General features: G+C 35.0%; 1 protein-coding gene and 1 long non-coding RNA gene across 2 annotated transcripts; both read left to right on the forward strand.

Annotated features, from left to right (window-relative positions):
• Positions 1-2918: 2918 nt before the first annotated feature.
• Positions 2919-9241, forward strand: LOC107832843 (putative serine/threonine-protein kinase At1g54610). The gene is made up of 7 exons (XM_016660738.2): positions 2919-3937; positions 4044-4328; positions 4427-4744; positions 5743-5970; positions 6635-6735; positions 7107-7224; positions 8702-9241. The coding sequence occupies exons 1-7, from the start codon at positions 3536-3538 to the stop codon at positions 8981-8983; spliced, it is 1734 nt and encodes a 577-aa protein (XP_016516224.1). The 5' UTR covers positions 2919-3535; the 3' UTR covers positions 8984-9241.
• A 3401-nt stretch (positions 9242-12642) lies between these two features.
• On the forward strand, positions 12643-14329 carry LOC107832844 (uncharacterized). Its single transcript, XR_012698606.1, has 2 exons — positions 12643-12987; positions 13593-14329. It is a non-coding gene; the product is annotated as an uncharacterized LOC107832844 (long non-coding RNA).
• Positions 14330-15358: the final 1029 nt, after the last annotated feature.

Consider the following 15358-nt stretch of genomic DNA (forward strand, 5'->3'; position numbering starts at 1 on the left):
TTTAGAGTCAAAATTGGTCCCCATTTGGAGGCCAAAGATTATGAAAGTACAATTAGAATGATATTTAATAAATTTAAGTTAACTGTATTTAGTTACTGTATCGGTTAGAATAATACATACTAATGCATGCTTCGTCAATAACCTATGCATGTAACAATTAGCTCCATGATGGAAGGCCTCGCATGCTTCCTCCTTTAAAGCTAATTAATTATGCAAATGAAATTAAATTCTTTCATTACGTAAAACCAATGATGTTGTCAAGTATCTTGACATTATTATTCTCTTTATAATAATAAAACATTGACAGGAAAAAAAAGTATATTTGAAAAGCTATTGATATTATAATAGCAACATTAATATTCAACTGAATGATTTTCGCATAGTTTTTTACTAAGACAGACTTTTGGAAATGTAAAGATGGCAATATAATCTAAGTATATATCTAACATTCAAAATCTTGTTGATACCTGCAACGTGTATTTGTTTGTTACATGTTTGGCCAAAAGTTGCACTAAATTGGTGCTATTTTCCAAAAAATAATTTGGCACAACCAAGCAAGGGATGAGCGTAGCGCTCATTCATTTCATAATGAAAAGTTTACTTTTGGGATAAAACTTTGTGTTGCAGTTGAGACGACCCTGATATAAAAGGTTTAAGCTCAATCTAAATAGATAAAAGTAAAATTTCTTAATAAAAATTAAAAAGTGGTGGGTAGGCGGTAAAGTACATCTTTTAATTTGTTCTTAGTTTTTTTTGGTGGAGTTGAGTTTTATTTTCTGTAATTTCTTCTTATTTTGTCCCATTAAGCTGAAAATTAGATCAAATTATTAAGGCATTTATAATTATTTTAACAGCCATTTGACGAAATTTAATCTTCAGAATTAATACCAGTATTTTACGAGATTCACCAAACATCAGATCTCTAGAATTCACTACTTACTTTTTTTAATTAAAAATTTGGTGGAGCAAATCTCAAAACAATTGCTGTCAAGCAATCAAGCACACGGTTTTAATAAACAATAGGCTATTAAATGACTATTTCTCATAGTACACACATTCCTGAACAAAATATTAATTCTACGATAATCTTCGTGTTTCTCAAATGTCCTTTTCCTTTCTTTCTTTTTACTTTTCTGGCACTTGAGGTTTATTTCGAAAATTCTACTCTATCTGTCCATAAAATGATGAAAGGGGCAAGAGATTTCAGTGTTAATTTGGACAAATTCTTTTTAGTTTTCACATTTAATTCATACATGTCAAAATTGCTTAAAAGTAATGTATATAGTTTTTATAATAGAAATGCTTAAAATATTCAAAAATACATCTGAAAAATAATCGGTTGACTTTCTAACTAGAATGACAGTCATATAAAATAGAGTATGATATATATATATATATATATATATATATATATATATATATATATATATATATATATATATATATATTATCAAATAGAAGTGTAATATGTGCTAACGTGTTGCTTATCATTTTATCAAATTAAACTTATCATATAAATTTACTTGTAATTATTTTATAAGTGATATGATTGAATAAATATTTTTTACACGATAATCAATGCGTACAATTAAACTTTACTCTAGGTATACTTATTTGCTTAGTTACATTTTGGCATTGAAATTGATTAAGGAGCTATACACAGGAACTTCGATTACAGTCTACATATCATGCTAAACAATCATTTTTGTCAATTATCATTGAAGTATAAAAGAAGAAAATGGTAATGATTATGTTCGAATATGCTTGTCGTCTTTAGGTTTCTTAGCGTAGTTTAATAAGCATCTATTAAACTAACTTTTCATTGCAAGAAAAAAAATACTAACTTTACAACAAAATAATAGTATGACCAATATAATTCTTGTATATCTTTTGTTATCTAAAAAATCATAAATAAAATAAGTATAAAGCAATCGAAACAACTTCCAATTTTTAACACAGAAAATTTGTATTCGTTTCGAGGTTTCTCCATCGAGTGTAGCTCTTAGACATACGGTTATAAAAATAAATACAAAACAAAAAAAGAATCAAAAGAAAAAAAGTATAAGTAAATAGAGAAATAATTAATTAAGATAAATTGGAGAATGATGTTTGATCAAACATATAGTATCTCATCTCATCATACATATAATATCTGGCGGACCAACCCGAATAAAATTATTTGTAAAATATTGATTAACAAGTTCTAATTAAATAAAGAAATATAATCTTTCTAGATTAAAGGGGAAAATAGGAAAGAAAGTCACATTCTATGAATTTTACTCCCTTTATATTGTTCAAAGCATTATTTTTAAGTTATAACTCTCTGTCAATTGACAAATATACGCTTTCTGAAAAAATAGATTCTTTCTTTCAATTTCACGTTTTCCCATTATTATACAACAAATAAAAGGAAAAATAATTAAGAGACAATTTAGGAGGAAAAGAAAAGGAGAGGTGCTTTTTTGACCTGCAGCCACCAAAGACCAAAAAAAAGCTGAAGCTCATCTCTTCTTTTCCTCTGCTTCTAGTTATTTCCCCAGTAAGGGAATTATAAATTCTAATATCAAAACTATTAACAGCGATTAATAATATTATTTTGATTTTTCATGCAGTATTCAATATATAACACCCGCTTTGGCCCCGACTAATTCAGATGTACAGACACTCACAATGTGAATTAGTGGAATATATGATCCCAACTGATATCACAATTATCCTAGAACAATAAGGCTTATGGTTAAGAGCGAAGGGGTAATATCTATTTTAACTTTTGGTGGTAAGTATTTAATAGGAGTAATATCGGTATATTCCAAACACTGCAGTAAATTATAATACTAAATATCTAATATAAAGTGTAATACTTAAATTAATGTATAGCTTATAATAAGAAGGAAATATTTATTGCATAGTAGTTTCTTAGGGTGGAAGTGTGGGAGTATAGTTTTGAAACTTTAATAAATGTTGGATCTTCAATCCCACAAAAGAAGTGCAATAAAGCTACTCTACTAGCATTAGTTTACTGTGCATATTTGCCTTTTCTCTATAGCTACATACAAACTCCATTTTTGACCGCCATAAATGGTGGGCTTACCTCCAAATCATTACTGCTTCTCTTTTCTTGGGCACTAAAGCTAGGGTTCTTCAATTAGCGTATCCCACTTTTTACACATTTATCTAACAACCCCTTTTCCCTTAATCTTATTTTTATTTGTTCTACTTCAAGATTTTTTCTTTTTTGACTTGCATTCTTGAAAAGCTATTACTTCTGATATAGCTTGATTGATTTATATTTTTGCTTTCTTGAATTGCTCAAAAGTTCAAATCTTTAAGCTCAAACTTGTTCCATTTGATTGTTTTGCTCAAAAGTTCAAATCTTTAAGCTCAATCTTGCTCCATTTGATTGTTCTGCTTGTGAAGTTTACATCTTTTGAGCTTATTGCATGTGGGTTTTTTTGTGTGGCGGGATTTGTAAGTGTTTGAATGAGGAAAAAGGGTGTCCAGGGTGATGAGATATGAGGGTTAAGATTGTAGGAAAATGGGTTGTGTATTTGGGAAAGAGATTTCATCTTCTGAGACACCTAATGGGCAGGTTGTAGTTGGAAGTAGGAGAGAAAATGGGGTAGATAGAGATTTGGCTGCCCCATCTGGGAGGAGAGAGAAAGTTGGTACTGTAAATAAAGTGGATGCCGTAGGCGGCGGCGGAGGAGGTAGTGATGTTGGTGAAGTTGTGAATGGTAGGGATCAGAAGGGTGAGAATGCAAGGCATAGGGGTGAGAGGAGAAGGTCTAAGCCTAATCCGAGGCTAAGCAACCCACCTAAGAATGTGCACGGCGAGCAAGTGGCGGCTGGATGGCCGTCATGGCTTTCTGATGTAGCTGGAGAGGCTATCAATGGTTGGATTCCGCGCAGGGCGGATGCATTTGAGAAGCTAGCTAAGGCAAGCAATTGTTAACCTCATTGGTTGAATTACTTGTTTTTGTTTTGTAGATTGATTAATATCTCATTCATTGTCATTTCTGTGTTGTATTTATTGTGCTATTTAGATTGGGCAAGGTACTTATAGCAATGTCTATAAAGCTAGAGATAATCTAACGGGGGACATTGTTGCACTGAAGAAGGTTAGATTTGATAATTTGGAGCCAGAGAGTGTGAGATTTATGGCAAGAGAGATTTTGATTTTGCGCCGCTTGGATCATCCAAATGTTATGACGTTGCGAGGATTGGTTACGTCAAGGATGTCTTGTAGTTTGTACCTCGTGTTTGATTATATGGATCATGATTTAGCTGGACTTGCTGCAAGCCCTGGAATCAAGTTCACAGAGGCTCAGGTTGGGGTTATATACTTGTATTATTTGCTTGTTGATTTTTTAGCTACAAGTGTTTGGCTTCCAAATTGTTTACATTGTTTTTTGGTCAATATTTGTAGGTTAAATGTTACATGCATCAACTATTAGCAGGGCTTGAACACTGTCATAACCGTCTTGTGTTGCATCGCGATATAAAAGGATCAAATCTTCTTATTGACAGTGGGGGAGCACTCAAGATTGCTGATTTTGGGTTGGCTTCTTTCTTCGATCCCAATAAAAAGCAGCCCATGACTAGTCGTGTGGTTACTCTATGGTACAGACCACCAGAGCTTCTACTTGGAGCCACCGACTATGGTGTTGGTGTTGATCTTTGGAGTGCTGGTTGTATTTTTGCTGAGCTATTAGCTGGGAAACCCATTATGCCTGGTCGTACAGAGGTACAGTCTGTTGGTCAAAACAATCTGATAGTGTGACAGGTCTTGGGTGATACCAGGAAAAGGAACTCTTTTTTTGCCGTGCTTGTTGTTTGCATCAATTTATTTGCTTGCTTGTGTTTCTTTTAGTTGAAGAGAAGCTTTTTCCCTTCAACTAAGGTACATTTGGTTATAACTAATTTCTCTCCACTTGAAATTCTCTTCAATACAAAAGGCCCGGTGCACTAAGCTCCCGTGATGCACGGGTCCGAGGAAGGGCGAGACCACAAGGGCCTATTGTACGCACTACGCAACCTTACCCTTCAGTGACCTCCTGGTCACATGGCAACAACTTTAGCAGTTACGCCAAGGCTCCCCTTCCTCATCGATACAAAATGAAATCTTTATTTGGGGAAGAAGTAGCTTTTCTAATATTTAATCAAGATTAGTGAACAGTGAACTGCTAAATAACTTTCTTTAGCATGATAGGAAAGAGAAGTGGAGATATGAAAGATTTTGTTTCGGATTAGACGATTAGTTATATATGGCTGTTTTTAGGTTCTCCCCTATCACACAATGCTAAGCCTAAGAAACCAAAGCAGTCAGAGCAGACTGCTCGCGTGAAAGTATGACACAATGTGCTTAGCTTCAGAGTTAGATTGAGACATGGCTGTGTACAGCTTAATCTGGATTAAGCTACTCAATTGCATCTTGGGCTTAAGCGTGTATGTGATTTTTTATTGGAAGGAGTGGCAGGACCACAAACCAAAGTTCTAAAAGCGTGGAAAAAAATTCTGAACATTGCTCCAGCTTTAGCTTAAATGTCTTTGCTTTTTCCTCAATGTGCAAATCTTCCTTCCCACTGGACTGACTGTGGTGGGAGGACCATGAACTGAAAAGTAGCCCTGCGACTTATGATTGCTTTACAATCAGTATTTTGTAACTTTTGAGTAAATTATCATGGATTGGATTTTAGCAGCGAGCTTCATGATTTGATTAATTTACACTTCCATAATATTCAGGTTGAACAGCTCCACAAGATCTTCAAGCTATGTGGATCTCCGTCAGAAGAATATTGGAAAAAGTCGAGGCTTCCACATGCAACTATATTCAAACCTCAGCAATCATACAGAAGATGTATAGCAGAAACTTTTAAAGATTTTCCACCTTCATCGTTGTCATTGATTGAGACTCTTCTGGCCATTGATCCTGCTGATCGTCAGACAGCTACAGCTGCATTACAGAGTGCAGTAAGCTGTTCATATCCATTTTGTTACTTCATGATTTTACTTGAGGCAACTGATTGATTAACTGTTTAAGTGATGAAGTCTCTGTTTGTTTTAAAGTCTCACGCTTTTGCTTTCATGTGCACTTGTTCCTCAATCTCTTCATCTGCATTGATAGACTTTTTCTTCTGCATTTATTACTAATTATTAGTGCTTACGAATTTCTTCTTTTTATCTCTTCATTAACCTTACAAAGACCAGAATTGATGCTTTTTTCCTTTTTAAGAAAATTGTGTGGGAAAAATCCAATGATGTGGTTTCAAATATTGCATCACATGGCAGTAAAGAAATGACTTGCTTCATAGTTACATCACTAGTAAGAAAGTCAAAGAACTTGGTTTGGCTGACCTTTTACAAATCAATTTCCTTTCTTAGCATCAATTCATCGTCAACTGCTAGAGAGCTAAATGGATTTCCAAAGTATATGCAGGAAGAAGATTGACTAAAAAGGTTTTATTTGTTTTTACTTCATAGATATTCACATGCACTCGAATTGATTGACCTATGTCTTTGTTACACAAGGACGCATGTGGAGCATTTGACGCCAGAGTTTTACACTTTTCTAAAATTTATTTTCATAGAATATTTTGAAGGACTGTCAATATATGTTCCGTTTATTCTTGTGCAGTTCTTTACTACCAAACCTTACGCCTGTGAACCTTCCAGCCTTCCCAAATATCCACCCAGCAAAGAAATGGATGCTAAACGGCGAGACGAAGAATCTCGAAGGTCTAGTTATCTGGATCCTTTTGTTTTTTATTTTATATCCACACTTCATATTCATGTTTGCATATTTATATCAATTATTTTGTATATAGAAGAAACCATTCTTGTCGAGATAGCTAGTTGCTGTGTATACCTTTTTATATTTCATCAGTATTTGTTCAAAATTATTTTGTTTCATATGCAAATTCCCTTTTATAGTTGGACCTGCTAAAGGAACCAGTTACAAAAACATGAATCTGTCTTCTCAATTAGCATACTTTTGTGATATTAAGTAGGGGAACTTCATTTTCTTCTATCTGCTTCACGTTTATCTGCTGAAGCAGTTTGTCATTTTCCTCCTAAAATTTTTACCTGAACTATTTGCTATATAATAGACAAAGAGCTATTGGGAAAGCCAATGCTGATGGTGTAAGGAGAAATCGTCACCGTGATCGAGCAGTGAGGGCAATCCCTGCTCCTGAAGCCAACGCGGAGCTGCAAGTCAATATTGATGTATGTCATTTAAGAATCTCATTTCAGCATTACCTTTATGTTCTAGTATTTGACCATCATCTAAGTCATGTAAGATTGCATATGCATTTTTTGCATAATGTGAAACTGTCAGAGCTGTTCCAACGTGAAACTAACAAAACAAAGATAATAAAATATAAAGATGGTCAAATTTTCAGTTTCAGGTAATTTCTATCCCAGGGTTAAACTAGTTTACCTGTGTCATGTCATGCTTCTAATATTTTACCATCCAAGTGTTGTAAAATTGCATATGCATTTTATGCATAATCTGAATCTGTCGGAGTAGTTCCAACGCAAAACTTACAAAATAAAGAGAACAAAATATCTGCTCAAAGTCGAACTTCAGCTTTTAGTTAATTTCTTACCCATGATTGAATAGTTTCCCTTCTTTCCTTGAGTCGGGGTATATCGGAAACAACCTTTCTACCCTCAAGGTAGGGGTAAGGTCTGCGTACAAACTACCCTCCCCAGACCCCACTTGTGGGATTATTCTGGGTTTGTTGTTGTTGTTGTTGATTGAATAGTTTCTCTGTGTTGCCATCTTATTATCTTATAATTAGGAAAGTAGTTTGTTGTTGTTGTTGATTGAATAGTTTCTCTGTGTTGCCATCTTATTATCTTATAATTAGGAAAGTAGTAAAAGCTATTGAGATTCTGAAGTGTACATTTCTCCAACATACCTCGTCTTTTTTGCATTGGGCTAATTACACGCCAAATTGGTCAATATATTGCTTGTCAATGATTAGTAGTTGGAAGAGAGGGTTGTCTGCTAGTAGTTTCGCATTTGACATGATTGTCAAATTCCGTCATTGCATTTCCTAGTAGTTTTACATTTTATACACAATATTCCTTTCCAATTAAATTAGCAAACAAGTGCTTGTTTTCATGTTACAACGTCTGGAAATACTACTCCCTCGGTTTTATTTTATGTCATAACATTTGACGGTGCACAATTTTTAAAATGTTAATTTGACTTAGTTTGACAAGAGTGAGTTGCTCTAGTGGTAAGCAGCACCCTCCACTTCCAACCAAGAGGTTGTGAGTTCGAGTCACCCCAAGAGCAAGGTGGAGAGTTCTTGGAGGGAGGAAGCCGAGGGTCTATCGGAAACAGCCTCTCTACCCCAGGGTAGGGGTAAGGTTTGCGTACACACTACCCTCCCCAGACCCCACTAGTGGGATTATACTGGGTTGTTGTTGTTGTTGTTGTTGTTGTTGACACACATCGAAGTTTAAACTTGATTCTTTGATGAATTTAAATTCTTGAAACTTTAGGAGTTGTAATAAATACTACTACTGGTGGAATGGGGTCAACATTTTTACATTTGGAAAATAGAAATTATCATATAAATTTGAACGTCGGAAGGGCTATATAATTCCATTTTCGTTCAATCCTCCGATTTATTTCTTTAGTGCATTCTGGCCTTGTTGTTACTGACTTTTGCTTAACTTGCTTAAACAGAGGCGGCGTCTAGTAACACAAGCAAACGCGAAGAGCAAGAGTGAAAAGTTTCCTCCCCCACACCAGGATGGAACATTAGGTTATACCTTGGGTTCTTCACATCACATTGATCCAGGCTATGAACCGTCAGAAGTCCCATTCACATCCATGAATTTCTCATATTCAAAAGAACCGATCCAAACGTGGTCCGGCCCATTGGTGGAACCTGCCACTGGTGCTCCAAGAAGAAAGACAAAGCCATCAAAGAAGGATTCTAACAAGAAAGGAAAAGAAAGCATGTAAAGTCTAATGAATGATGTGATATTCTATAATTGGTATACTTGAAGGAGCTGCAAAATTTACAGATTATTTGTCCTATACGTAAATCAAGAAGCTTCTCAACAGCATAGAGAGGTAAAAAAGCATTTTTATCGTAGTATTTCTCCTTTGTATTCTTTTGGATAATGAGAATCTTTTCATTATTGTACATGTAAATTTTGTTTCTTCATATTAGCAGACTCTGTTTAGATCAATGAAAAGCCTAATAAACAATCTCAGAAATGTTGTATCCTTTTACATTTGCATGTTCTGCTCACATAGTACAACAACTACAACTGACCCAGTCTAATCCCACAAGTGGAGTCTGGGGAGGGTAGTATGTACGCAGACCTTACCCGTACCTGGTGGTAGAGAGGCTGTTTCCGTAGACCCTCAGCTCAAGAAAAGGTGAAAAAGAGAAAGACTGCCCACATAGTTATGACTTGAAATAATGTTGTCTTCCATTTTTCTTGCAAGATCTACACTCGATATCTTGATCTATTTAAATGTATCTCCTTAATGAATTCCCTGGTATCCCAGTTCATAATTTCTGATGCCTCTGGACTCCGCACCTGTTGAGTAAGATTGTGAGAAGAGTTGAAGAGCACAGTATGATGAAAAGTTATAAGTTGTGTTTGCTCCTTGGATTGGACTAAGTGGCAATCCTTACTGTAAAAGTAAATCTTGTCATTCTTCTCCTATTCTTAGTGAATGAGTACATTAATGATTACATGAGAATGAGTAGAGACTATTGTGTGCAATTCTTTAATTGCATGATCTGTGGGTGGGTGGCTGCAACAAAACCAGAAGGTACTAGTTCGTGCTCAGGTTGTTTTGAATCTATATGACTAGACATGGAGCTTAAAAAAGAAGAAAAGATTATTGATACTTGTTGTGTTAAACATGTTACATGTCATAACATTTATGTAATTACAAGTTTTTTGACAATTTTTGGTCTTAAACATACCATTGTCATATGTGGAGCTATAAAAGTTTTTTAGTAAGGGTCAAATGAAAATTTAAGTTAAATTCTTTTCAAATTTAGAAAATAGGTCATTCTTAAAATAAAAAATATCATAGGGTTACGTAAATTGGATTGGATGGAGCAATTATTTATAAATTTCCATTTTTATTGTTTCATGAACTCGTGGCTGCAGTTTGAACACTTCCATTTTCCTAACTTTCAACACTTGTATGACATAAAATTTCTAGGACTGTCTGAAGTTTCTTTTAATTTTAACACTTCCATTTAGCTACAGATCCATATTAACTACAAACCCCTATCTTTATGAAGATATTAATGGGAGTCCAGTTCTCGATACAAGATTAAATCGAGTAAACTTAATTTGGTACATAGGAAAAAAGAAAACATTAGTATGTTACTGAAGTAGTCAAACGGTCCATCATATGCTACTGAGAAGAAATATTATTTGGTGTATTCAGGGGGTCCTCCACTAATATGTCTTTTCTGTTCAATTCAATTTTTATCACTTATTTATGTAGTAAATTAACATCTATAATGCAAAATCACAGGGTTAATGTAATTATTTTTCGTGATTGAACTTATTTAACTACTAGTCCACTATTATCCAGTTAGACGTCAATTATTAAACTAGAAAAAAACATAACCCGTCTTTTTTTTTTTTTTTCTTCTCATGAAAAATACGAGATAAAACAGTTTGTTATCCCACTGGCCCACGGTTTACATGCGTTATGTTTGATTTGAAGTTGAAGGTGAGATACCCGAAGGCCTCAGGTTTAAACCTCATAAGAGGCAAAAGTACTTTAGGTGATCCTGCCTTATCGTCTTTTCTCATCTAGTTTAAGTTTTGGTGAATAAAATTATTCGATAATTGTGTTGGCAGAAGATATAAATATGTATGGGTAAAATCGGGGCAATGTCTATCCCGATTGCCCGATGAGAGAACGAAAGAGGAGCACGAATCCGCAAAATCGTAATCGAGATCAGAGACTCTTCGTATCGAGACCCAGGAAGAGTGAACGATATATCCGACATCGGGCATGGTAAGGCGATGCACCCCAAACCGAGTATAAGTTCTAGACCTTGGGAGACACGGTGAACGGTTGTGCATGACAGATAGAGGACCGTAATATTTGCCATCAACCGAATATCACGGCATGAATCTTGTTCGATATCGATTATGGATCAATAATTACCGGGAAAAGAAGATTTTTACCTTTTTTAGACTAATACTAGGATTGAAACTCTCCTACTATATAAAAGAGAAGTTTTTCTTTGGTCTTACACGTTGTAACACGCAATTCAAAACAATAAATGTTTACTTTTGTCTTCTAGCTACTGCTAAAGGCATTACTCATTTGTTCTGTTCTTTATTCGCGACTGGGCTTGAACCGAGAGTCCAATCGAGGATGACCTTATTATTCAATCTAAGATCAATCCTGGTCTTTACATTACGATTGGGTTGATCGTTTATTTCGTCTTTAATTTATTTATATGTTATTCTTAATTATTCTTGTTGAATTAAACCACGTATCCTTTAAACAACGTACAAATTTAATTGTTACCCAATTTTGGGATAAATAGTTTGGCGCCCACCATGGGGCTAAAGATAATAGTGGATTTAATACAAATCATCATAACACACCCTATTTTACGCTTGTTCTTTGAAATCTTAAATCCAGGCCAGCCTAAAAATGTCAAACTCTTAGTCGACTCACTTGAACGTTGACGCTAAATCAGGCCATCACGGTGAAAATAATAAAGTGATTCCCAGTAATGATGTGCTTCCTAGTGCACCCCGATATTGAAGGTACCGGACTCCAAAAAATTTATTCAGAAGCCTTTTCCTCAGAGCACGGCACAAAACCGATCCCAAAAATAAGGTTTCGTATGCCCGACATTCCCAGATAGAGGGCCGTAATATTCGCCATCAATCGAATATCACGATGCAGATCTCGTTTGATATCGATTATGGATCAACAATTATCGGAAAAAGAAGATTTTTACCCTTTTAGACTTATACTAGCAATTCAAAGCAATAAATATTTACTTTTGTCTTCTAGCTACTGTTAAACAGGGGCGGATGTAGGGTATACTCGATGGATTCGATTGAACCCATAACATTCGACGCATAGTAAAAATTTATATGTAAAAATTCATTAATATTACAAAAAATAGTAGATATGAACCCATAACTTTAAAAATATAATGAGTTCAATCAAAAAAATTTAAAAGTTGAACCCATAGAGTTTAAATCCTGGATCCGCCTCTGCTGTTAAAGGCATTACTCACTCATTCTGTTCTTTATTCGCGACTGGGTTTGAACCGAGGGTTCAATCGAGGACCAGCTCACTGTTCAATCTAAGATCAGTCGTGGTCTTAATATTGCGATTGGTTGATCGTTTATTTCATCTTTAATTTATTTATCTATTAGTGTTAATTATTCGTATTGAACTAAACCACGTATCATTTAAACTGCGTATAAATTTAATTGTTATCCAATTTTGGAATAAGATATTTTGTGAAATTACAGCATGCGTAGGGTAGTTTTGAATATCATAGTTTTATTATAAAAAATAAAAAAATAAAAAGGAAGGTGAGAATACTATACGTGGATATGCATGCATGGAAGCAATACACTTGGAACATTAAAGGATATGCATCAACTATTTCCCACCGCTTTCTTTCCACGATAAGATCTCATGCCTTTTCCGTCACTATCCATATACTATAAGCAGATAAGACATCCTCGTAACTTAGACGAGAAAACAGTCGAACACTGTTTGTATAAAACCCAAGTCTCAGTTTCTTGTTATGATTGGTTTTGTTTAACAAGATTTGAGGAGAATAATATTAAGATGTACGTACCAGCACCACCAAATGTTCCGAGTATGGCTGGACCAGGATCTGATCCTGGTTGGACACATCAACACTATCATCATAGTACCGTTGGTTCTGGTTTTTTTCGTCGCTACTTTTCTAACTTGTGCTTTGCCCTCTCTTCTTGGTTAGTACTGCTATCAACCTCATGTTAGTATTTTTACGCAAGTTCGTTCATTTTATCTGTTTTTACTTTAATATTTTGGGGAATATTTTCGGATAGGTAAGTTGTCACGATATAGAGGATCAATAATTAAGTAAAGAAGCAACAAATGGAGATTTTTTTTGTTCCACCACAACAAAGGGAGACTCACTTTTGTATTTTATTACAACTGTTTTGATCAGTAAATAAAACGCAGGGGATCTATACAGGTCACCTCACCTTGAAAATTGAAACAACACTGTAGTTAGCTAGCCTCACGCTTAGGGGCAGATCTAGAGTGTCACTTATGAGTTCATGTAACTTAGGAGCTGCTCCTAATTTTGTCTGGATAACGTATATGTATTAAGAAATTCGCTCGTAAATATTTTACTCGATTATTATTATATATATAACTTGAGATCGTGATGGTGGTAGAAAACCATAAACTTCTAAAATATAAGTGTCAAGATTTTGCAGGAATTGAGATAAGTTTTTCTAGTCAAACCAAAGGGCGCTTAAGCATTTCTATGCACGAGACATAGATTGCTACTAATACTAACATTTAACTTTTTTATTGTGTGTTGTGGTAGCTTCTATTTCCTATGCTGCTGTTGGGCCTTGGAAGACTGTGTAGGCAGACGAAGTTGGGCTTTAGGCCGTCGTGATCCTCCTCTAGGCCTAGGCGCAGGATCTGCATCTGGCCCATTTGAACCTCAACCTCCAGATATTCCCGTTGTACTTCCCGGCTCACCCGCTCCAGCCGAGGGCACTCTACTGTGATAATCTACTTTGAAATCAAACTTTTTAACTTGTAATAAGTGTTCAATCATGAATTGATGTAATGCCAAAAAGAAAAGAAAAAAGTGCAACATGTGCGTAATAATGCTTCTTGTATATTTGTACTATGTGCAGTGGCAGATTCAGATGTTTAAGTTTATGGATTTCTAGAACGATCTAAAGTTAATATATGTAAAAGGTGGTCATATTTTTAGGCTTTTTATTTGTGAGCCTTGTTGGCATATTTGAAGCCTTTTATTTAAGGCCTTATTGGCCAAATAAATAGTTTTGTATTTTGAGAGGATGTGGCCAATTGTTGGCCAAGCATTTCTTTCTTCTCTTCCCTATATAATGAGGACTCTTTACTCATTTGGAAACACACCAACAAGACTTGAGTCTTCATTTCTTGTTTCTTCTTTTCTTCCTTTATTAAGAGTTTTTTGTATGAGAGTTAGTGTTGGGAAGTACTTGTGTGAACCCTTTCTTTAAAGTGATCTTGTGAGGTTGTTCCCTTAGGGTATTTGGGATTAATTAGAGTATTTATTCTAATTTTGTACTCTTTTTTGTACTCTTATTGTTATAGTAAATTGTCCCTATCCGCTTGTGGACGTAGGTCACTTTGACCGAACCACGTTAAATTTGTGTCTTCTTTATCTACTTTAATTGTCGTCGTTATCAACTTCCATTGTCTTTGTTATTTTCATTATACCGTTGTTTGGCTATATTTCGTACTATCCGGGTTCCCGATCCTAACAAATTGGTATCAGAGCCGGATCTAACCGGGTTAGTTTCAATAGCCAAAATGACTCTAACAAAGACCTATGTTGAGAAATTTGATCGAAGTGCAAACTTCGAAATATGACAATTAAAGATGAAAGCTATCCTAATTCAGGATGGCTTAGACTTGGCGTTACAAGGAAATGAGAATAAGCCGGATAAAATGACGGATGTGGAGTTTGTAGTCATAGACAAAAGGGCAAAAGCATGTATCATTTTAAATCTCTCAAATGAGGTTTTACGTGAAGTTTCTGTAGAAATCACAGCCAAAGGCATGTTGGAAAAATCGAAAACCTTATATATGAAGAGGACGGTGGAAGATAGACTTTACCTGAAGCAGAAGCTTTATACAATCCGTATGGGTGAAGGTACCTCTATTCTCTCTCATCTTGACACTTTTGATTCCATTCTTATGGATTTGAGTAATATAAATGCTAAAATTAAAGATGAGGATCAAGCCGTGTTACTGCTTTGTTCTCTACCCCCATCTTTTAAGCATATAAGAGATACTATACTTTATGCAAAGGATAATATCTCTTATAAGGATATTAAATCTATCTTAAAATCAAAAGAATAGATAGATAGTGATATTACTAGGGAAGCTAGTGGAACTCAAGCGGAAGTTGGCTTGTTTGTTAGGGGCAAATCCGACTCCATATCCAGATATAATAATTTACAGTGTCGCTATTGTCATAAGAAAGATCACAATATTTCTGAATGCTATAAACTGAAAAATAAAGACAAGCATAAAGAAAGAAAAAATGAGCACAAAAATACTGACACCGCCGAAGCTAGTGTAGCA

This window comes from Nicotiana tabacum, chromosome 14, assembly GCF_000715075.1.
Source record: "Nicotiana tabacum cultivar K326 chromosome 14, ASM71507v2, whole genome shotgun sequence".
Taxonomy (NCBI): Eukaryota; Viridiplantae; Streptophyta; class Magnoliopsida; order Solanales; family Solanaceae; genus Nicotiana; species Nicotiana tabacum.